Source organism: Henckelia pumila, unplaced genomic scaffold (assembly GCF_033568475.1).
Source record: "Henckelia pumila isolate YLH828 unplaced genomic scaffold, ASM3356847v2 CTG_461:::fragment_3, whole genome shotgun sequence".
Classification (NCBI taxonomy): Eukaryota; Viridiplantae; Streptophyta; class Magnoliopsida; order Lamiales; family Gesneriaceae; genus Henckelia; species Henckelia pumila.
Genome location: NW_027331831.1, coordinates 15,947,488 through 15,972,383, shown reverse-complemented (window position 1 = coordinate 15,972,383; position 24,896 = coordinate 15,947,488). Strand labels below are relative to the sequence as shown.

Genomic DNA, 24,896 nt, shown 5'->3' with positions numbered 1-24,896 from the left:
CATATATAACTGAAGAAGGAAACTCGGAAATTCGTATTCAGAAATAAATCTGAAGACCCCTATTTATAGGGAAAAAATCCGGTGACGATCGGAGCTTCCAATCTCAGGATTGGATCTTCCGATCCAGATCGATGCATGTATGCGTGACACATTGGGATTGGAACTTTCAATCCTGGATCGGAGCTTCCGATCTCGTGCATGCCCAACACTTGTCAAAATTCGTGGCTAATTCATCGAGCATTGTTGGCAGCTGGAGATCGGAGCTTCCGATCCTGCCTTAGTTCCGAAGTAATCAGGCCTCTTTTCGGTGATTCCGATCTGCAGGGTTCGGAGCTTCCGATCTTGTCCATATTTGGAAGTCCAATTCTTGCTTATGAAGCCCAATTAAGCCCTTTATTTGGTTAAATACTAACTCTTAATCATGTTTAACATATTATTATCTTAACATGGAATCTGGTTTATTACAAAACACGAGCCCCATATTTTCCAGTTCATCCCCAGCAGTGTTGGCTTCCCTAAAAATATGAGAGCTATTGTTGAATTCCCAACTAGTGGTACCCCCGTCAATGATAGCTAGAGCCGCGGTGGAATCAACTTCAAGCCATATAGGGAACAGATTGTAAATACAATATGGCAACCTCTTGAAGATAGCATATAATTCTGCCCTGGTGTTCGTCCCTAGGCCAATGGAATCGTGGAAAGAAATAATAGGGTTGTATGTATGATCTTTAATGATACCTCCAATTCCAGACTCACCGTCCCCTTTGGGCACCCGTCCGAGTTAAGTTTGAAAGAACCTGGAGGAGGTGGGAACCATCGTACCACTCTAATGATGGTAGAGTGTGTGATATGATACTCCAAACCCAACAAATTTGCCACATGACCATACCCAAACCAATGGTCAGCCTTGAGGACCCCACATGGGCAAGGGATAACATGTATTCACTAATATTTTGAATGATCTTGGCCGACTGTAAACGCACTCCCCTGTGTTTCTGATCGTTTTTGGCCTTCCAAAGGAACCAGATAACAATGAACGAAATCAATTCCCTGACGTTTCCCTCTTTCCACCAATCCAGATCCACCTTCCAGTGATTAATATGAGGATTCTGAACTCCAAATATACGAACATAAAAGTGCCAAACAGAATCGGCCGGGGCACTTGAGCGAAATAAATGATCAAAAGACTCCTGACCCCGGCAACACTGACAGATAGATGCTAAAGTCAGCCCACGAGACTGGAGAATATCATCAACTGGAATCTTCTTATAAAACCACCGCCAGCAGAATATCGATATTGATGGTCTAAGGAGCTTCGACTAACAGCCATTAAACCACCCAACATTGGATTTCCGAGCCCTCACCAACTCCCAGGAAGCTTTGGTTGAAAACCTGCCATTTGTTGAAAACATTTATTCTGGTATTTTCTTCGTTTTTCTAATTCGACTGTATGACATCTTCTATATTAATTTTTAGTTAGCTTAATTCTATGACAAGTTTGAAAAGTGCTGACTATTTCAGTTTCTGCTTTATTGATCCATTCAAACGTTAAATATGACAAATATTTATTTGCACCTGTCAGTCCCTTTATAATGTCAGTTTTAATGATCATTGATTACATAATGCAATTGAAGGCTATTCGTTTTCTTGAACAAATTAATAGAAACTAAGGGCATGATTGATACGTATGTTTGATTAGAATAGAGTTGAAATGAAATCAACTTTGGAATGAAATAAGAATAGAAATGAATGATAAGTCAATTCAATTCAAATAATTGGTATCGGAAAAATAAAACAAGAATGAAATAAAATTATTTTTTAGTTATCAAATAACTTTGAGTAGCGCTATTCTGCTCCTCCATGATTATCAGAACTTTAACAGAGCTTTGATTCATACTCGATCCAATGTACAAGTTGAGTCTCCTTATCAGTGGCAGGCCTCCCCGGATAATTGCTTACTCCTGGATGTGGATGCAAGTTTCAATCAGGAAACTAAGTGGAGGATTAGGCAGGGTTGTTCGGAATCATCGAGGTCATGTTATGGTTGCCTTTGGTAAAGGTATTCAAATTTCTGGTTCTGTTGTTATGGGGGAACTTCTAGCTATACGGGAAGGATTGCAGGTGTTTAAAGATAAACTACTTTCCCATATATTCGCTTTTTCAGAATCACTCTTGGCAGTGCAAGCAGTCACGGAGTCAATATGTGATTTGAGCTATACTGGTCATTGTGCACTTGAAGTTAGAGATTTGATCTCTGAATTGAATATTGTTTCTCTTAGTCATGCTAGTAGAAAGGCCAATGTTGTGGCACATTCTCTAGCTGAATTTGTTTTTTTCTTCCCCTGCATTATTCTCTTGGGTGCCTGAGAATTTTCTTAGTTCGTTGATTAATCTTGTAATTCGTGACTTACACTAATACGTAATAAAGTTTACAAGTTTAAGTGTCAAAAAAAAATTCAAAATAATATCTACTCAAAAATATTTGTTATAGATTTTAAAAATATTTATTATAATTATTATTTTAAAACAATAAAAAAAATTATAACTATTAAAAGTTTATTAATCATGATAAAATTATCTTTATAATAAAACTAATATAACTATTAATATTAATTAAGTAATTATTATTAGTATTTTATTTATTAAAATAAGTATCTTTTAATAAAATATTATGATAGTTATTATTAAATAATTATTTTATTATATTGTATATTTTTATAATATACGTGATTATTAAGTTATTGTTTTATTTATTTAGTCATTAATATTATCATCATTATTCAATTGTCATAATTTTATATTTATAAATGATAGTGATTTAATTTGATAACATTATTATTTTTATGATTATTATTTTAGGTATTTTATTAGATTAAATAAGGGAAGAATTTTATAAATGAAGAAAAATTAGGAATGAGAATGATCATTCTCATTTCCATCCAAAATGGATACAATGAATATGAGAATAGTCATTCCAATGGACATTCTTATTCCAAAGTCAAACCAAACATGAATATAGAGAATGAAATATTAATACTCATTTTATTCCTACATCATTCCTTTTCTACCTACCAATCATGCCCTAATAGTAGCAAAATAAATATTGATAGTGATTTAATTTGATAACATTATTATTTTTATGATTATTATTTTAGGTATTTTATTAGATTAAATAAGGGAAGAATTTTATAAATAGAGAAAAATTAGGAATGAGAATGACCATCTCATCCAAAATGGATGAAAATGAATATGAGAATAGTCATTTCAATGGACATTCTTATTTCAAAGTCAAACCAAACATTAATATAGAGAATGAGATATAAATATTTATTTCATTCCTACATCATTCTTTTTCTACCTACCAATCATGCCCTAATAGTATCGGCAAAAAAAAAATCATGCCCTAATAGTAGGAAAATAAATAATCAAAGAATTAATAGAGATGGAATGATGAGGATGAATACATGATGTGTTGAAATTTTTCCACCAACAATTTTTAAAAATAAATTATGAAAACTATTATGTAGAAATAGCAAGAAATGAGACAGTAACCAACGAAATGCCAATTAATGTTGATTTCGATTACAGGATCAATGGGCGAGACTTATGTTTTAGCTAGTGTAAGACCTAGCTTTTGAATCCTCCAAAAAGAAGAGGTCGTTAATAAATATGAGATATCAATGTCACAAATCTATATTTCGTGACACGATGTAACTCGATCCATATCTAGAGCAAATTATTAGTACCATTATTATTGCACTAAAATACAATCATGATGACCATAAGTTGTAAACATAAGAGCCCAGCAATAATTAACCACTAATCTTGTATTCCATATAGAATTGAATTTTAACAATTAGTAAAGTTTTAATTGCCAATTGTGTGATCAAGTGTAAAATGGCATTGTTGTCACTAGATCATGGGAAGAAATAAGCATTTGAAGGATAAATTTGATATTTCCCAATTAGAAAACACTTCCTCCTATCCACACTTTAACTAGGCCAAGGACATGTTACATATGAGCAATTAGCCATGTTTAATACATACATTATTTGGCCAACTAACTATACAAACCATTAAGGAAAAAACTAAATAGGAACGAATGGATCTTTACGGCCATCTCCAAACAGTTGAAAATAAATTGAAAATTTTGGATAAATAAAATCAAAATGTTACAGCTAATTACATTATCAACATGCTTCCAGTTACTTATTTGTATCAACTTCGTGTACTTTCGGGGGCAAATCCAAGCACTGCGGTGCGCAACCCTTTTCAGTTGGATTAATACATCGTCAAATGGAACCAAGCTGCACAAGGTTTAATTACAGACAGCAAATGACACCTTCTGAGAAGAGAGGAAAGCTCAAAATTTTGTGGCCGAAATGAAAAAATTTATCTCGTGACGTTGATCTGGTGAAGGATTCAAGTAAACATCTCGTATCCTTCTCTCAACCTCATACGGTGAAATGTTAATCCATCTATTCGAGGCAACCATCGGGGAGACAAGCTGGTGCAACAATTTAGTGCCTGTCAAATTACATTGATGGGGAACTAAAATTTTAAATATAAAAAGAAAAAGAAACGAAATGGCAGAATGGAATGAAATCCCCATAACTTAGACAATCATTTTGCAATAAAAGAATGTTCAAGAATGTGAAGATCAAAATCATTCTTATGAATAACAACATACCTATCAAATATGATCTGAAGATTGAATATGAACTTTCGTTGTGGACTCCTGGAAGATGAACAAACTCAAGAATTAGGATTCTTACATAATATAAGAGTATAGGGTGGTCCATCCTGAGCAAGATCGTGTGACTCACGTCATATTAAGGATTGAATAAACCTGAGTTGCCCATATTGATAGCTATAAGGACCGAAATACTCGTAATCAAAGTAAGCCAAAATAAGGCTGATCCTGCAAATTAGATATCCTCGTTGAAAATTATAACGACTTTGGGTAGCTCAAAAAAAAAATTCCAAAACAAGGACTACTTATTCGGAAACTCGAAGAAGTATACCTCTAGAACCGCCAGTATTACTTCCAGTACTTTGTGGGATGGATCCAACAGCACGCCCATTCACGTCTGGAGTGTCTCTACCCGTGCCAGCATCTGAAGACTTGGTATTTACTGTTTCAGATGTCATTATCCCTTGAAATTCCTCACTTAACATTAATGCTGATAGAACATCCATGAAAGATTCTTTAGGCAGCTCAGACGTCCCAGCATATGATTCTTCAGAATCAGAGAACTCATAATCTGATGCCCCGGTATCTATGTAGACTTTTTCAAGCCTTTCATCTTCATCATCCTCAACGTATGCTTTGTATGTCAATCGCAGTAAAATTTCTCCAGCAGACCCCTTTCCAAACAGGCCCCAACCTCGGAGTACCACTATCCTATCTGCTGGAACAGTATCTTTCAGAGATGCAAGATCAACCTGAAAACAGTTCTTCATGAGGATGATGCTTAAAGTTTGCAATTGTTTTTGTTTGTAGGTTATACTGTAATTAGGAGCTTTTGACAGTTCAAATAATTAAAGTACACATGAACTCAGTGCACATAGACAGTTCGTTTGGAGATCACGGCAGTTAACTTAATATTAACAACATACTGGCAACGATGATTTCTTTCATAAAATACTGCTTAACAAGTGATAGGTAGAAGCAGAAAATACTACAGCAGAGATCCAGCCCCGTGGTTCTCAATGGGATCACTCTGCAATCTGCCTTGGCATTTTATTGATAGCCATCAGTGGGGCCTTTCCCGATAAGCTGGACAGCTTCCCCTTTTCCATGATCATGATTCAATTGAAAAACCTTGTATATATTCTTTTGAACTTTTAAGAAATAGATATAAATAGAAGAACTCAAAACATGGAATAATCTTAGATAACTTACCACTTTCTGAGGTAAGGAATCATTTAAATTTCGAGAGGATGGAATAATAAAACAACAAAAACATGTAAAATCACTTCCAGAAAACAGCCAAAAAAGGGGGGTGGGGGGATTTCCAAGCAATATTAGCAGATCTGAGATATCTCACCTCTGCAGTACCAACTGTCAAATCTGTGATTCCGAGCGTGTCCTTTACTTCAATACATAGTTTTTCTTTCTTTGGGTTTGTGACTAACAAATGAAAATCCTAAAAGGTAAAAAAATTATGATTAGCAGCAGGTATCAACCTCCATTCATGAAACAATGTGAGTTCAAAAACTCACACAATTGGAAAAAAAACTCACTTGATTCCAAATTGGCTCTCCAGGAGGTCCAATGACAGTAGTTAGGCTGTTTCTCTTACTTCGTATTACTTGATCTCCCAATCTTAAAATTACATATGGATCTGTTTTGCCTGAATATGAGATGATGGTAATTGTGTCAAACAGTCAAGGCACTACGTCAGGAGAAATCAATGTAAATCAGAAGCATTGGCAGATAAGCCCGACATTGCGTCTTAAGCGAACTGGCACTCTCAAAATGCCACGTAGAAACACAGATGGTAAAAGAAGTAAAATTAATACCATAGAATATATAAGAGAGTTTGCGTGCATCTAGAAGAGTCACTGACAATTCTCCAGCAAAGTTATTACTTCTCTCTTGAATTTCTCCAGATGTTGAATCATTTGGAACAGGCCCAACAGCTTTTCCCTTCTCAAAATCAAGAACTATCTTTTTTGGTCGCACAAATAGCTGAGGCAAATCCACAGTGAGCAGTTTTGTCAAAAACCTGAAGAGAAATAAACCAACAGCCTCTGGGTTATATCCTATTGAAAATAAAATATGACTTAAATTCTCAACAGATTAGTGAGAATGTAGAATATAATATAATCAATGAAAGTTTTTCTTATATATAAAAAAAGATGAATCCAGTCACATGTTTAAAGACAACGCCCACGAAATATATGAATAGCCAGGAGATATCACTTACATTGAGAGGATAGGAATTGCTGTGTCACCAGCCCACATGAAAAACAAACAAAATAATAATAATAAAAAATCAGTAGGATTCTCCGAATATATGAAAACAAATAATTGTGCAGGTAACCTGAATTGTGCGAGAACATTCTAGAAGTAGATGATTGAATAAAATCAGATAAAAATCAATCGCAGCATGTTAATTAGATTCAGGAAACATCACAGCACGAACCAAACAATTCTAGATAATCCTTCAAACATCACACTTTTTACATGATTCAAGATTTGTGAGGATCCTGCTACATTTCAAACAAAAAACACAGAAAACTTAAATTTTGCAATACTTAAACGAAGAACAGGGATATACATTCCGAAGGACTTAACAGATAACAAATAAAAGGGTGAACAAATTGAGCAGAAAACATCTTTCCTCAGCTCACAGTTTACATTCAATAACTTTATTAAAATAATTCTCGATCATTTTCATTTGCTTTTTCCATTTTCATATTTTCCACCAATACTTTTGGCTTTCCTTGCATAAAATAGATGGTAAATCTGATACTTTAGTCAAACGCCCTGAAAAAGAGAACCCAACAAAAAAAGGTGTGAGCATACCCATTAGATTGAATAAGCGAAATGGTGACAACTCAAACTTTATTCTTGGGAGAGAAGCAAAGGCCCAAGAAACAGCCCCCACCCATGGCTCTGTTGGAATCAATCGCAGTTTGACCCACAGTTCACCATCAATGTCAAAGTCTTTCACTCTAACTGGCACGACAACGGGAATTATGCCGAACTTTAGTGACACACTCAAGAGCATACGTGCACCACCAGTGTAGCGGAGACCTATCAGATACCTTGGTAGCAAGAAAATTATCATTTATTAAGTTCCATACAACTCTGAACTACGATAAATTGCTCGTAGAGCATTAGGTGAAAAAAAATTATAATATAATGCATTGTAACAATGCTACTCTTGCCATACGAGAGCACCAGCCTCTAGATAATAATTTTGTGAACGTTGCAAATGATAGAACTTAAAATGGGCAAGAAAACTGGTAAGCATTCCAAAAAGACGTGAACAAAGTCAGCAGCAAATGATTGGAAAATGATTATGTGGTCCACACTACTATCAAGGAAAATAATCAGAGTGTTCCAAGATAGCAACTCATGACATGAATTGATCCATCGGAAATATCTTCCATTCCATGAATTACATAAAATCTCATACACTGAGAAAAGGAATGCCCATAGATCCTCTGTAAATAGAATCAAGGTGAAGAATGTTTTCAAGGTTCGTGTTTCACAGTTCAGTTGATCCATTGAATGAATGTCCATTACAAGTATGTGCAGCAGTGCAGGCATAGAAAAGAAGGTATCCAATTGTCACAAACCAAAGTACTGGTTGTACCACAACATAGATTATTCTAATGAAATAATTTTAAGACAGGTTATATTCTTCAATAGAAGCACGGACATATTAAAATCTATTTTCAGGGATTAAAGAGTGGATGGTGCTTCGGTATTAGCCTATTTTCTGAATCTTTTCTGAATTCAATGGCACCCTACATTGAAGTAAACCACTACAGCATGTTTTCCAAAATGAATAACTGTGATTGATATAGAATGGCGTTCTCCAACTGCAACCAGCAGATGACTCAACGTGTAGGTTATATTTACTACAAAATCAAAATGCTGATATCACCATTATCTGATGGATTGGCGACGACTTGAAAATTCATTCCAAATATCACACTGTTGTTCTAACAATCAAGCTATATTATCTCTTGTTGCTTGCTATTTCGTGAGTCACATCCTCGGTCCACTCGTGGGCCAATAATATAAATTAAATGAAAATCAAGTGATGAAATCACAGAAAAGTGAAGCAACACTGAAGGAAAATAAAACTCACTGCAAGTCGTTGTCACGACGGGAAGTCCGGCGCTCCACGCTCCTCACAGACAATGGTTCATCTCCCAATGAGAACTGCTTGATCTCAACCCTCCGAACATAATCCGGTTTCATGAGATTGTCGATAACTGGCTGCAGCAAACCAATTATCCAATTCTCAAACCCACTCCTATAAACTTTCCAAAGCTTCCCCAACACCATGTTCACCCACTCCACCGACTCTTTCCTCTGCAAATCCTTCTCAAGAATCATCGACAGAGTAGTCGGCACCTGCAGCCGATTCTCCGGCTTGCTGCCAGCATCCCTCTTCCTTGAGGTCCACAGCTTATCAAAACCAACTCCCACAAAAAAGAAGAAGGCAAATAGACCAAAAATGGAACTGTTTATCTGAGTTGGAGAGGGAATAGCGTGAATCACCCCCAGCTGACTCCTCAACTTATCTACAATAGGATCTTGCCCAAAAGTCGAATTATAGTAGTTATTACTGCCATCAAACCTGGAAAGAGAAGCATAATCTAAATCTCGGCCATCAGAAAATCGCTTCAAGACAATGTTATTGGCCCCCCTCCGGGTGGCCGCGCCCAAATGGTGGTGCTGGGCGTTCCCGCCATTGATGCAGGCTTGAGCTTGAAGGAGAACCCATCTCACATTTTTAAATAAAACTAATCTCTCTCGCCTCTTGCGGTGTGATTGGGAAACAGAAGGCAAGACGAGGCTTTTCCGTGAGAAATCACAGGAGCTAAGTGGTGAAGCACTGGAACCCGACTGCAAAACCATTAAATCACGAGTTCCCAATCACCACAACCTCAAAACAACAACAATTTCCAACTCCTACGTGGCCACTATAATCGGGAAACATGAATAAATTCAGAACATCCAGTAATTGCGCCTCCCTTAATCCCTTTATTCCTTCCTCTTCGAGCTAGAAATATGACACAGTTGGCGATGTTTCCGCAAATCCCGTATCAAGAAACTTCTCCTGCACACCCAACAAATCGAACAGAAATCACGAGCAAACACTGGTATGAATTATCACAAATTCGTGCAGAATTTTGGTTTGAACTCCGAAGAAAAATTGGGGAACACACAAATTAAAAAAAAAATGGGAAACGAACAAAAACCGGTAATTGGGCAGGAACAGGTGGGCTGAAAACGTGGACGGTTCGTGGAAAATGTGGTCGGCCGCAGACTTCAATTTAATTTATGGGTCGGAGAATCAGAGCTGACCAGCCCACCGCCGTCTGGGTAAATTTCATTGGAACCACGTGTTTTATATTCCTTATCGTATGATTTTATATTAGTTCGAGATTAGTTCGAAGATTCTCATGTCATCATCGTATTTAATTTTATAAAATAATAATATAAGAGACATAAGATGTTTTTATATATAATATAAGTGATAACAACATGGATGATACGTGCCAGTAAAAGAGTTTTATTTTCATGTTACAACCAACAGTTCAATTTTAATTTAAATCATGTATCGTCGTATATTTTTATGAACGTCACAAGTTCACATCAACTTTGGACTCTTGGAGTTTGCATGAGAGTATTAATTTTTATTGTTAACATGAATTCGCTGATCAAAACAGTTGTTGATATAAAAAATTTATGCATTATCCTTTGTGCGCTGATTAATAACAAGTCGAACAAATGATCATACAATGAACCAAATGAAACAATATATTGATGCTCGGAATATCCTTTGAATTAAAAAAATTGACGTTTCCAAAATCCATGCCAGTGTTGATAATATCTTGATTTGATGTTTGTTTATATGGTAAAAGAAAATGACAATGAAATGCATGAGAAGATTTGAAGGAACAACGTGAACCTCAATTGGTGAAGTGTGGGAGGTTCATTCAATATTGGCGCAGTGGGTCCACGGCATAAGTGAATCCTCACCTGTGGCTATGCCTCGAATTGGCGCAGCACTTCCATCTATGTTGCTGCTTATTAAATTGTGGCTGAAAGCTGAAAGCTGAAAGCTGAAAGGAAAGTTATTCTTTGATATTTTCGGTTCTTAATAAATTGAATATTAAAGATTTTGTTTTCTAGACAAGTTAGGATATTTGGTAAATATATTGTGTATATCACGATTATTTTAAATTATATATTTGTCAAGTTTAAATCATGTCTTGATAAGGTGATTAGTTGATATAATATAAACCGATATTCACTCGGCTAGAGAAGAAATTAGAAAAACTATAAACCCTAGATTTGATTTATAAGATTTGATAGAGTTTATTTCCTACTAAAGTTTGTTTCCTTATTCATGTAGGACTCTATCAAAGGAAATCTTCAAGACTTGGATGCTTATCTATAAAAGAAGATTTTCACGCACAAAGAAAAGGGGCTTCAGACGTATAATTCACAGCGCATACTTTGAAGAATTCTGTTGAAGAATTTGAAGAACTCTGAAGCAAGGTTTGCAACCTTCGTTGTTGCATGTTCCCGTGTTGCCGTTCGTGTTGAAGACATCAGAGACAACACTGTGGAAATAGTGTTGTTCGAAGATATTTTGTGTCTCTTCAAATTTAGGTCACGGGAGTTGCATCTATTGTTTTTGTTGGAAAACGGTGTTCAGATCAATTAGAATTGATACCCGGTGCAGCGGAAGTTTAAAAATTTATTTTATTAATATGGAACGATTCCATATCTGGGTATCAAAACTTTTACGATTAAATTGTGTAAGTAAAATAAATAATCACAATTAAATATTTTACCTTAAAATCTCGAAGCGAGATTATGGACACCAACAGAATTTAATCTGCTCTTGTTGTATATCCCCGGAACTGATGAACGAACGTTTCTTCAATCAGGTCCACGAATAGAAAACAAAACCCTCTGATTTACTGCACTAGAAATCAATTAGAAGTTTGCGTAGAGAATAAACAGATATGATCTGTTAATTCAGATTGTAATTTTTCATAAAAATCACAAGCCGAATTTTCTCCGAAAGGGACAGAGGATTTCGAAAATCCCCTTCAAATATTTAGAGTGTAATTTCGAAAATTATAAGACACAATGTATTTGATTTTCGAACCCAACACCTCTATTTATAGATAATTTCTAGTTATAATTGTATCAAGACTCTAACTCCTTAAAGCCCACAATCCATAACTTAAGCCCAACAAGCCAAGCCCGTTGTTATAGAAATTAATATAAAATTCATCGTGACTCCGATTGATAAACTGATTTCACCAATGTGCACAGAAACCATTTCTGCATCTTTTAGAGTCAAGATAATTTTTCTGAATCCGAATTCAATGATTTCCAAAAATGCCCATCCTTATGTCATTTTAGGAAATCTCACTCCCTTTAGTTAAGAAGTCCAACTTCTCTTTCATTAAATTTAACTCTTTAAATTTAACTATATCTACGGGGTTTTAGTAATCCATTACTTGTGTAACCCTCAATGGTTCAGGAATACAGCTAGCCGTGGGCTCACAACTCCTTGTGACTCGGAACAACAATTTCCGACTTACCCATCGAATCATGGTAAGAGCGCCTAGCAACATCGCCCCATGATTCCCTAGGTATTACTGATAGTGCCTGCAAGAACCACTAGATTTTGGTTAGCGTACAGTACGGTCCCTTCATCCATATATCCCGATCGAATCAACAACCATTGGTATATCGAGAGTCGTTCGAGATTTGATAACTATGCATTACATCTTGGAGATCAAATAGTGACATCGCATGTGTTACTAGGATAACCAATTAACCTAAAACACATCATGTACTCTGGCCAGAGATTCGTCACACTAATATCTCCTCAGATCGCATAGGATATCCACACTCGCAAGTATGTGGTGAATCCTTGACAACAAAGCATCGACTCCTATATGTGTCGTAACTATACCCAATCCCGACACCTGATGACCCCAATAGAGTCGGTAAACGAGTCAAAGTACAGTACTAGCATATAGAGTCTCAATGATGTTTCAAGTAATAAGGACTAATGGTGTACAACCAAAACCGCGTACTTTATCCACTCGATAAGTGATAACCACTTGGAAAGTCCGAATATGATAGTTCGATCATTCATCATATAAATATCCATTTGCATGCTTTGAACATCTCTATGTTCCATACCAATGAAACGTGGTACTCGGCATCGCAAATACTAGTCTCAATCCCGAGCGATCCTTATCCCTTTTTTGCGGACGGCTCAATTGACTAGGAATAGTTTAGAATATACAGTGACTATAAGATGTGTTTCATGATAGTCATCCTCATGTGCTACCACATCGTACATACACTATAGTATATTCAAGGTCTTTATCAAAACAACAATATTATATCATAATATAACAATATGAAGAAAGATAAAGTCAATACCATTATAAAAGTGTAAATTATATTAAACAAAAGATTGTTTTACATAGAGTCATAAAAGCCCTTAGCCACAAGTTGGCTAACCGGGCACCCACTCTTTCAATCTCCCACTTGCCCTAAAGCCAACTAGTCATACTACGTAATCCCATTGCTTCGCGATGTTTGTCAAACAATGGTCCTGGCAAGGGCTTAGTAAGCGGATCAGCGATATTGTCTGTAGAGGTCACTCTCTCGACACTAATGTCTCCTCTTTCCACAATCTCTCGGATGATGTGGTATTTCCTCAGTACGTGTTTGGACTTCTGATGAGACCTTGGCTCCTTTGCCTGAGCAACGGCACCCGTGTTGTCACAGTACACTGGGACTGGACCAACAGCTTCAGGAATTACACCCAACTCTTGGATGAATTTCCTTATCCAAACCGCCTCTTTAGCAGCAGCTGATGCTGCAATGTATTCTGCCTCAGTGGTGGAATCCACTGTGGTGTCTTGCTTGGAACTCTTCCAAGAGACAGCACCGCCATTGAGCACGAATACAAATCCAGAGGTTGATTTTGAGTCATCCACGTCACATGGGAAGCTAGAGTCGGTGTAGCCTTCCAACTTCAATTCTCTTCCTCCATAAACCATGAACACATTCTTAGTCCTTCGCAAGTACTTAAGAATATCCTTCACGACTTTCCAATGTATTTGACCGGGATTGGCTTGATATCTGCTCGTGACGCTCAGAGCATAGGCCACATCCGGTCTGGTAGATATCATCCCATACATGATACTACCAATGGCTGACGCATATGGTACGTGTGTCATCTTCTCTATCTCTTTGTCAGTCTTGGGACACATAGACTTGGATAAAGAAACTCCATGACACATAGGTAGATGTCCTCTCTTGGACCCATCCATTGAAAACCTTTTCAATATGGTTTCGATGTAGGTTGATTGAGTAAGTCCTATCATTCTCTTAGATCTATCTCTATAGATCTGTATCCCAAGAATATAGGAGGCCTCACCCAAATCCTTCATCGAGAATCTACTTGATAACCATATCTTTGTTGACTGCAACATCCCTACGTCATTTCCCATGAGTAGAATGTCATCAACATAAAGTACTAAGAATGTTACCGCATCCTTAACTACTTTCTTGTACACGCATGGTTCCTCCGGGTTTTTGATGAAACCAAAATCCTTTATTGTTTCATCAAATTTCTGGTTCCAACTTTTTGATGCTTGTTTGAGACCATAGATTGATCTCTGAAGCTTGCATACCTTATGCTCGCTTCCCATGGATGTGTATCCCTCAGGCTGCGTCATATATATCTCTTCCTTAATGTTTCCATTAAGAAATGCAGTCTTTACATCCATTTGTCATATCTCATAGTCATACCATGCTGCTATGGCAATAAGGATTCTTATGTACTTGAACATTGCGACTGGTGAAAAGGTTTCATCATGGTCAACTCCTTGTCTTTGAGTATAATCTTTTGCCACCAATCGTGCCTTGTAGGTCAATACCTTTCCATCAGGCCCAAGCTTTTTCTTGTAGATCCATTTGCACCCAATTGAAACAATTCCATCGGGAGGATCTACTAAAGACCAAACTTGGTTAGAATGCATCGAATCTATTTTCGATTGCATAGCTTCAAGCCATAAATTTGAATCCGCATTAGAAATTTCTTCCTTGAAGTTTCTTGGATCACATCCAATGTCGGGTTCACTTTGATCCCCTTCAAGAAGAAGACCATATCTAATAGGAGGCCTAGAAGTCCTCTCGGATCTCCTAGTAGTAGGCGTGTCTTGTGATGGTTCTTGAGGTGTAGGATCGCTATTTTGTATCTCGGGTTCTTCTCGAATTTCTTCGAGTTCCATCATCTTGCCTTTCTTATCCAATAAGAACTCTTTCTCCAAGAAGGTGGCATTCCTTGAAAAAAACACTTTTGTTTCATTAGGATGATAGAAATAATATCCGATTGAATTCTTCGGATACCCCACAAAATAACATAAGGAGGATCGACTATCCAACTTATCTCCCGCTGTCTGCTTCACGTAAGCAGGACATCCCCAAATCCTCAAGTAAGAATACTTAGGAGCTTTGCCATTCCATAACTCGTATGGTGTTTTATTTACTGCTTTAGTGTGGACGTTGTTTAACAACAATAGCGCCGTTTCAAGCGCGTAGCCCCAAAACGAAGGTGGGAGCTCAGTGAAGCTCATCATGGATCGAACCATGTCCAACAAAGTTCGATTGCGACGCTCTGAAACACCATTAAGCTGAGATGTCATAGGAGGAGTCCACTGAGAGAGAATCCCATTCTCTTTTAGATAGTCCAAAAACTCGGTACTTAAGTATTCTCCACCTCGATCCGATCGAAGTGCCTTAATACTTTTACCTAGTTTGTTTTCTACTTCAGCCTTGAATTCTTTGAACCTTTCAAATGCTTCAGACTTATATTTCATTAAATATAAATACCCATACCTAGAATGATCATCAGTAAAGGTAATGAAGTAGGTGTTGCCACATTTAGTACCAATCCTAAATGGACCGCAAACATCTGTATGGATCAAATCCAACAGATTTTGACTACGCTCAGGTTTCCCTTTGAAAGGAGATTTAGTCATTTTTCCCTTTAGGCAGGACTCACAAGTAGGTAGAGAGTTAATATCAGACATATCAAACATGCCCTCTCCCACTAGCTTGTTCATCCTCCTTGAGGAAATATGACCTAGCCTAGCATGCCAAAGGTTTGCCGGGTTTTGACTATCGTCCTTCCTTTTAATTGTTGTTACCGATTTATCAACATAATTAATTGGAACGTCTTTTAATTTTAAGCTATATAGATCGTTTTCAAGTTGTCCATTTCCAATCAAACATTCATTCTTGTAAATATTGCAAATCCCATTTACAAAATTGCAAGAAAAACCATCTCTATCAAGCATAGAAATAGATATAATGTTTTTGACCAAATCCGGAACATATAAAACATCTCTCAAAAATAACTTAAAATTGTTCTGCAAAACTAAATAAATGTCTCCTATAGCTTTGGCTTCGACTCTAGAACCATTCCCGAGCTTTAGCTGGGTCTCACCCATCCTTAGCTTACGACTTCTTGTCATCACCTGCAAATCATTGCAAATGTGAGATCCACATCCGATATCCAATACCCAAGAAGAAGTATTAAGAGAAACATTTATTTCAATGTAAAACATACCCTTTGCAGTTCGCAACTGTTCGAGGTATTCCTTGCAGTTACGTTTCCAATGACCGGGTTTCTTGCAGTAATGGCAAACGTTTTCATCTTTTATTCCAATTGAAGCTTTAGCCTTTTCCTTCTTATTTGGTACAATCTTCTTGGGCGGGGCAGAACGTTTCTTACCCTTTCCACTTGGTCCTTTCTATGAGTTAGAAGAGGAGCCAACCAAGAGTACCGGTTTATCCTTCTTTAGTGTGGCTTCATAAGTCACAAGCATATTGACCATCTCTTCAAGGGTGGCCTCTATCTTGTTCATATTGAAGTTCATCACAAAGCCGTCAAACGACGAAGGAAGTGAAAGAAGCAACAAGTCCGCATTGAGTTCATGCTCTAATGTCAGTTCGAGTTTTACCAACTTTTCAATGAGCCCAATCATGTGTACCCCATGCTCACGGACTGAAGTCCCATCTCTCATGCGGCATGTCATGAGCTCTTTGACAGTCGCAAATTTCTCGGCCCTTGACTAAGCTCCAAAAAGTTCCTTGAGTGCGCTGTGAATGTAAGCAGCATTCACCGCATCCTCAAATCGCCTCTGGAGTTCATCATACATTGATGCTAGCATATAACTCTTTGCCTTGACATCATGGTCCCACCAATCGTCAAGCTTTTTCAACTCTTCCGGACTAGTGTTAGTCAGGGCTTCCTTCGGAGGACGCTTCTCTAACACGTAGAAAGCCTTCTCCGAATTTAGAATGATTTTTAACTTACGGAACCATTCCGTATAGTTAGCGCCAGTCAACTTGTTTTGATCGAGAATTGAGAGTAGTGGATTACGCGAATTCATAGTAATGAAATACTGAAAAAGAAACAGACAATAATCAGTTATTTGTTTAATTAATTTACTAAGACATAAAATATGGCGAATTTCATTTTATGAATTACACTCCCACTATTTTGACGATTTCACTACCCTCTAGTGAAAACGAGAAACATTTTCTTTAGTGGGAACTTGGAGTCCAATTGACAAACTATGGTCCCGAATAATATCAGCCAACCATAATTTTCAAAAGGTAGAGCCCAATTGCTTCCAAAGCAACCTCCATGTTTTTACCTCATGTCCAATAAGGGCCCAATAATATGACGTCGTTTATTGTGACATGTCAAGATGACCCATAAATATTAAGTTGTGATGGACGATCGCCATGTGGATCCCTAATAATATGAGCCAATCCCATGGGAGTTCCACCCAACTTACAACATGTGTCGATCCAATGTACAGCTTTCCGACGAACGGGCCCCCCCAATAATATGAGCCGGACCGTATCCGCGGGTAGCATCACATACATTGATCGTTGATGGAAGGTAGGAATATTTAAACAATATTTAAAATTCCCTTTTGTTTATCTTGATATCAATTTTAAATCATATTTAAAATGAGGGATTTTATTTTTTGAAAATTTGTCTCATCATGCAAATATATGTATGCTTGCGGGATTCATACAATTTAGTCTAAACATGCATACATCAATAATATCATATATTATTAAAGGATGATCGATCCCATTAACTATTCGACCCGTGGTTGCCAATCACGAGTCTAAGTCCAATCCTAGGTGTTATGCAAGTATGCAATGCAATCCTATTACATTGTGCTTCCAATTTACATTTTTTCGGTCTTCATTGTCTGCTGGGCCCACCATTTCTTCAAATCTTTGTCTCCCACTAAGTCTAATAAATTTACAATAAATTTCGATGACAAATATGGGATACATTTTTAGGGGTGGGAACGGGCCATAAACCAGGCCCACTTTTATTACATATGACAATCATATTGGGCTATAAACCAAGCTCATTAATAAACACCAACAACAATAAGACAAATGTAAATCACCTAACATACACCTAAAACATTGGTCATGGCAATCGATCATCATTTATCCATTAATTAATTCAATAATTAAATAATTAGATAAACATGCAATGGCATCATAATTTAAAAGATAAAATCATATTTTATCTTATCCATCCATAAGATCATATCTTATCATCAATTGTACCAAAATAATTAATTTTATAAAATTTAATTTAACGGATAAAATTTATAAATTTTCCAAAAATTCAAATTTATCCAAAAATCAATTTTAAAAATTTCGGACTCGAACAATTCGATCCGATGCCTCGTGATCTAATCAAAAACAATTTTCGATCGAATCAAACACAAGAATTTCAAAAATTCAAAATTTTTAAAAAATTAAAATTTTAATTTTTCGGGCTGCCCGGGACAATCCCGGGCAGCCCGTGCCCCGACCGGGGCTCGGGCTGGGCAGCCCGTCGCTGCCCATTGGGCAGCGATCCGATCGCTGCCCGCGTTTTGCCCGTCAAAATTTTGATTTTTTAAAAATTTGTTTTGTTTCAAAAACGAGGCTTAAAAATTTTGTACAATCGATTAATTTAATCGTTTGATTTGAGCAACCTGGCTTTGATACCACTGTTGGAAAACGGTGTTCAGATCAATTAGAATTGATACCCGGTGCAGCGGAAGTTTAAAAATTTATTTTATTAATATGGAACGATTCCATATCTGGGTATCAAAACTTTTACGATTAAATTGTGTAAGTAAAATAAATAATCACAATTAAATATTTTACCTTAAAATCTCGAAGCGAGATTATGGACACCAACAGAATTTAATCTGCTCTTGTTGTATATCCCCGGAACTGATGAACGAACGTTTCTTCAATCAGGTCCACGAATAGAAAACAAAACCCTCTGATTTATTGCACTAGAAATCAATTAGAAGTTTGCGTAGAGAATAAACAGATATGATCTGTTAATTCAGATTGTAATTTTTCATAAAAATCACAAGCCGAATTTTCTCCGAAAGGGACAGAGGATTTCGAAAATCCCCTTCAAATATTTAGAGTGTAATTTCGAAAATTATAAGACACAATGTATTTGATTTTCGAACCCAACACTTCTATTTATAGATAATTTCTAGTTATAATTGTATCAAGACTCTAACTCCTTAAAGCCCACAATCCATAACTTAAGCCCAACAAGCCAAGCCCGTTGTTATAGAAATTAATATAAAATTCATCGTGACTCCGATTGATAAACTGATTTCACCAATGTGCACAGAAACCATTTCTGCATCTTTTAGAGTCAAGATAATTTTTCTGAATCCGAATTCAGTGATTTCCAAAAATGCCCATCCCTATGTCATTTTAGAAAATCTCACTCCCTTTAGTTAAGAAGTCCAACTTCTCTTTCATTAAATTTAACTCTTTAAATTTAACTATCTCTACGGGGTTTTAGTAATCCATTACTTGTGTAACCCTTAATGGTTCAGGAATACAGCTAGCCGTGGGCTCACAACTCCTTGTGACTCGGAACAACAATTTCTGACTTACCCATCGAATCATGGTAAGAGCGCCTAGCAACATCGCTCCATGATTCCCTAGGTATTACTGATAGTGCCTGCAAGAACCACTAGATTTTGGTTAGCGTACAGTACGGTCCCTTCATCCATATATCCCGATCGAATCAACAACCATTGGTATATCGAGAGTCGTTCGAGATTCGATAACTATGCATTACATCTTGGAGATCAAATAGTGACATCGCATGTGTTACTAGGATAACCAATTAACTTAAAACACATCATGTACTCTGGCCAGAGATTCGTCACACTAATATCTCCTCAGATCGCATAGGATATCCACACTCGCAAGTATGTGGTGAATCCTTGACAACAAAGCATCGACTCCTATATGTGTCATAACTATACCCAATCCCGACACCTGATGACCCCAATAGAGTCGGTAAACGAGTCAAAGTACAGTACTAGCATATAGAGTCTCAATGATGTTTCAAGTAATAAGGACTAATGGTGTACAACCAAAACCGCGGACTTTATCCACTCGATAAGTGATAACCACTTGAAAAGTCCGAATAGGGTAGTTCGATCATTCATCATATGAATATCCATTTGCATGCTTTGAACATCTCTATGTTCCATACCAATGAAACGTGGTACTCGGCATCGCAAATGCTAGTCTCAATCTCGAGCGATCCTTATCCCTTTTTTGCGGACGGCTCAATTGACTAGGAACAGTTTAGAATATACAGTGACTATAAAATGTGTTTCATGATAGCCATCCCCATGTGCAACCACATCGTACATACACTATAGTATATTCAAGGTCTTTATCAAAACAACAATATTATATCATAATATAACAATATGAAGAAAGATAAAGTCAATACCATTATAAAAGTGTAAATTATATTAAACAAAAGATTGTTTTACATAGAGTCATAAAAGTCCTTAGCCACAAGTTGGCTAACCGAGCACCCACTCTTTCAGTTTTTACTCTGATTTATTTAGGATGCAAGTTTGATTTCTCAACTTGTTGAGAAATTTAGGATTTAATGACTTTTCATAAAATTACTAGGATTGCTTTGTAAGACTGATCTTACGTTTACTAGTAATATTTAGCCCTAAGGCACCCACACGAGTTTTTATACTCGTGCAAAATTATTTACTTGTGTTTTATTTTCGCTTTAAATTTCCGCTGCACTGTGTTGTCTTTGGTGTTACGACACGAAGTACAACACTGCCTTATTTTACATAACAACCACGTACACCGTTTCTTTCACGTGGCATCAGAGCCACCACTTGAATTTACTAAGTGAGTTCCTGGTTTGTGTTACAGGTTAGTTATGGACACTCCGTACACAAGTGAAATTCGTCCACCTATTTTGGATGGGACAAACTACGGCCCTTGGAAATTGAAAATGAGCATGTATATTCAATCCATTGAGTCCAGGGCTTGGCAGCGTGTTCTTGACGGTTGGACACCACCCATGAGAGATGATGATGTACCAGGACCAAAGCCAAGATCACAATGGACAGCCGATGAGAATACAACGGCTATTTATAATGCTAAAGCTCTTAATGCTATGTTCACTTCTGTTGATATGAACATGTTTAATCTAATTGGTACTTGTACTTGTGCTAGGGATGCTTGGGAGAAACTACAAACCCAATGTGAAGGCTCGGCTAGTGTCAAGAAGACAAGGATGCGTCTCATAACTACAAAATTTGAGAAAATGAGAATGGAGGAATCAGAGACCATCATGGAATACAATGGAAGGTTGAAGAGCCTTGCGAATGAAGCATCTATTCTTGGTGATCCTATTTCGAACGAGAGACTTGTATCGAAAGTGCTTCGTTCTGTTCCCAAAAGATTTCACACCAAGGTTTGTGCTATAGATGAATCAAAAGATACATCTATAATGGGTTTGGATGAGTTAATTAGTTCTCTTCGCACCTATGAGATGGAGTTGGAAGCCGAAGATGACTCGAAAAGTAAGTCTATTGCTTTTCAAGTATCTAATGATGTTTACAATGATTTTGCTGAAGTTCAACAGGAAGTAAAGGATTCTGATCTTGAGGAAAATTCTATTGCCTTGATCTCGAAGAAATTTACTGATTATCTCAAGGTAATGAAAGAAAAGAAGGATGTGAAAAGTGCACAACCCTCAAAGTTTCCTAGACTGCCTACGTCAGAGAAACCTCAAAAATCTGCTGCTACTCGAGGACCTCGTCAAAGGTATGAAGGTAAGAATCAGTCCTTAAGCAAAAATTTTGATAATGTTCAATGCAGGGAATGTAAGGGATATGGCCACTATGCTTATAAATGCGCAAATCGCCTTCGGAAAGGTATGAATGTTTCTCTAAGTGATGATGATTCTGAAGAAGAACAAGAAAAGGTTGAACAGGCAGATCTCATATCTTTTACTGCTTTACTGGAGAGTAAGAAAAATTTTCAGATTAATCCTCTCGATGTTGGCTCCGATGTTGCAACACCTGGACGCAACACTGTTCAAAAATCTGTTTGTTTTGTTGCTTCTAACCTTGAAAATTTCAGCAATCATGAAGAACAGGTAGCTGATCCTTATACTCTGAAAGGTATTCAAAAACTCTATGAAGAGTTATACAGTGATTGGAACAAGAGGAATCAGTTGAACACAACTCTTACAAAAGAGAATACTGAATTGAAAGCTGTTGTGGCTAGACTGGAAATTCTCATGAGTAAGAAAGATCTGGAATTAGGGTTGCTGAATTCTGAACTTGAAAGAGCAAAAACTACACTTGATAAATTTAATTTCAGTTCGAGCAAACTTGATTCCATTTTGACTATGGGTAAGAATGATAAGTTTGGACTTGGTTTTAAAGAAAGTGTTTTTAAGACTGGTGAATGTTCCAAAACACCAGTGTTTGTGAAGGAAGGAAATGATTCCTTGAACCATCCTTCAACTGCTTCGAAAGGTAAGAAACTCATTGTTGAAAAGGATGTTTCTGTTCCTAAGCCAAAACAATGGAAGCGTCCTTTTGTATGTCACTATTGTCTCAAATCTGGTCATATCAGGCCTTTTTGTCGTAAGCTTAAAAATGACTATATTTTGTGGGAATCTAAGAAAGTGTTACCCTCCGTGTTGTCCAACACCAAGAGCAACACTGGCAGAAAGAGGCCCACTGTGAAGAAAGTTTGGATACAAAAGCCTGATATTAGATGTTTTGTTATTTATACTTCCTTGAAAGCTAACACTGCAGGTAATTGGTATTTTGATAGTGGAAGCTCTCGGCACATGACAGGTTTGAAAGATCACCTCACGGACTACATTGAACAAAATGGTGGTAGAGTGACCTACGGAGGTGGTGCAAAGGGAAGAATTATTGGCAAAGGAACACTCAATGTGGAAGGGTTTCCAAAGCTTCATAACGTCTTACACGTTGAAGGACTTAATACAAATTTAATTTCAATTAGTCAACTGTGTGATGATGACTTGCATGTGAAGTTTGGTAAGAATACTTGTGAAGTTTTTGATAATGCTAATCGTTGTGTTATCACAGGTACAAGATTAGTTGATAACTACTACCAACTCGGTGAAGAATTGGCATGTAGACACTCAAAAGTTGATGAGTTTAGTCTATGGCACCAAAAACTTGGACATGTGAATTTCAAGACCTTAAAGAATCTGAGTAAGTATGAAGCTGTCAGAGGTCTTCCAAATCTAAAGACTGGTGTTCCATATGTTTGTGGTTCATGCCAAAAAGGTAAGCAAACCCGTGTTGCGCATCCCGTGTTACAACACTGTGGGACAACACGGTGTCTTGAACTTTTGCACATGGATTTGATGGGTTCCATGGAAGTCGAAAGTTATGGAGGTAAAAAATATTTTTTGGTATGTGTTGATGATTTTTCTCGTTTTACATGGGTAAGATTTCTTAGAGAAAAATCAGACACTTTTGGTGTTTTTAAGAAGTTGTTTACCAAGATTACTAACCTACATACTTTGACTGTAGCAAGGATCAGAACTGATCATGGAAAGGAATTTGAGAACTCATTGTTTTCTTCTTTGTGTGATAAGAAGGGCATCTCACAAGAGTTCTCTGCCCCAAAAACTTCTCAACGGAATGGAATTGCCGAAAGGAAGAATAGAACGTTGCAGGAGATGGCTAGGGTGATGATGAGCTCAAAAAATATCTCCAAAAGATTTTGGGCAGAAGCATTGAACACAGCGTGCCATATTTTCAATCGTGTTTATTTGAGAAGTGGATCTTCGATGACTTTCTATGAAATCCTCATGGGAAAGAGACCAAATCTTAATTATTTTCATATATTTGGCTGTGTGTGTTATGTTTTGAACGATAGAAATCACCTAGCAAAATTTGATTCCAAGAGTGATAAGTGTTTGTTCCTTGGTTATTCTACTAATAGTCGTGCATATAGGATGTATAACCTTAGAACCAGAACAATGATGGAATCTATTAATGTTGTTTTTGATGATGGTGCCGATCTCAAGGGAAAAACTGCTGAAAATGATACTGAAAGCTTGCTGGAAATTTCCTCCGAAGAACACAGTGTTGTTCCTGATGTTGCAACACCAAACACAACACTGGTTCCTCCAGAAACTGTTCATGAGGAAAATTCGCAAGAAAATGAGAAAGTTGAGATGATTACTGTAAAGGACATTCCAAGCAAGATACAGAAGAATCATCCTTCATCTCAGATTATTGGAGATGTTCATGGAACAAGGCAAACCCGTGCTAAGGACAAAGTTGACTACCGCAAGATGGTTGGGTTAGTATGAATGAGTTCCGTATACTCACAGGTAATGCATTCCTGTTTTATTTCCAATATTGAACCCAAGAATGTCAATGATGCTTTGAATGATGAATTTTGGGTAAATGCCATGCATGAAGAACTTGAGCAATTTGTCCAAAATGATATTTGGTTTTTAGTTCCACCACCTGATCATGGTAATGTCATTGGTACAAAATGGATTTTCAAAAATAAAACCGATGAATCAGGAAACATCATAAGGAACAAAGCAAGGTTGGTTGCTCAAGGGTATACTCAGGTTGAGGGGGTTGATTTTGATGAGACCTTCGCTCCTGTTGCCCGCATTGAGTCTGTCCGATTATTGCTTGCAATTGCATGTCATATGGGTATAAAACTTTACCAAATG

The 24,896-nt window shown here is 37.0% G+C and overlaps 3 protein-coding genes across 4 annotated transcripts; 2 read left to right on the top strand and 1 right to left on the bottom strand.

Annotated features, from left to right (window-relative positions):
- The first annotated feature begins 1,905 nt into the window (after positions 1-1,905).
- On the top strand, positions 1,906-2,367 carry LOC140872063 (uncharacterized). The gene has a single exon (XM_073274795.1). It carries the CDS (start codon positions 1,906-1,908, stop codon positions 2,365-2,367), a length of 462 nt encoding a protein of 153 aa, XP_073130896.1.
- Positions 2,368-4,130: 1,763 nt separating this feature from the next.
- On the bottom strand, positions 4,131-10,048 carry LOC140871559 (synaptotagmin-2-like). Of its 2 annotated transcripts, none has more exons than XM_073274111.1 (10): positions 8,832-10,048; positions 7,535-7,776; positions 6,933-6,951; positions 6,526-6,731; positions 6,247-6,356; positions 6,051-6,149; positions 5,025-5,445; positions 4,827-4,921; positions 4,691-4,738; positions 4,131-4,527 (listed from the first exon to the last, which is right to left on the bottom strand). In XM_073274111.1, the coding sequence occupies exons 1-8, from the start codon at positions 9,605-9,607 to the stop codon at positions 4,833-4,835; spliced, it is 1,962 nt and encodes a 653-aa protein (XP_073130212.1). In that variant the 5' UTR covers positions 9,608-10,048; the 3' UTR covers positions 4,131-4,527; positions 4,691-4,738; positions 4,827-4,832. The 2 variants fall into 2 exon arrangements, with proteins under 2 accessions (XP_073130212.1, XP_073130213.1); XM_073274112.1 differs by having other exon boundaries at positions 4,131-4,507.
- An 11,032-nt stretch (positions 10,049-21,080) lies between these two features.
- On the top strand, positions 21,081-24,518 carry LOC140872062 (uncharacterized). Its single transcript, XM_073274794.1, has 6 exons — positions 21,081-21,981; positions 22,028-22,083; positions 22,194-22,938; positions 23,020-23,190; positions 23,278-23,410; positions 24,158-24,518. The coding sequence occupies exons 1-6, from the start codon at positions 21,081-21,083 to the stop codon at positions 24,516-24,518; spliced, it is 2,367 nt and encodes a 788-aa protein (XP_073130895.1).
- Positions 24,519-24,896: the final 378 nt, after the last annotated feature.

Bases quoted from the DNA above. Each gene is read 5' to 3' on its own strand.
- LOC140872062 (XM_073274794.1), top strand. From the start codon at position 21,081: ATGGACACTCCGTACACAAGTGAAATTCGTCCACCTATTTTGGATGGG. The intron at 23,191-23,277 runs GTCAACTGTGTG...GTGTTATCACAG, and splicing joins TACAAATTTAATTTCAATTA to GTACAAGATTAGTTGATAAC. The intron at 23,411-24,157 runs GTATGAAGCTGT...TCGTGCATATAG, and splicing joins ACCTTAAAGAATCTGAGTAA to GATGTATAACCTTAGAACCA.
- LOC140871559 (XM_073274111.1), bottom strand. From the start codon at position 9,607: ATGGTTTTGCAGTCGGGTTCCAGTGCTTCACCACTTAGCTCCTGTGAT. The intron at 7,777-8,831 runs GTGAGTTTTATT...CTTGCTACCAAG, and splicing joins CGTCGTGACAACGACTTGCA to GTATCTGATAGGTCTCCGCT. The intron at 4,922-5,024 runs GTATACTTCTTC...TCTAATTTGCAG, and splicing joins TAATACTGGCGGTTCTAGAG to GATCAGCCTTATTTTGGCTT.
- LOC140872063 (XM_073274795.1), top strand. From the start codon at position 1,906: ATGTACAAGTTGAGTCTCCTTATCAGTGGCAGGCCTCCCCGGATAATT.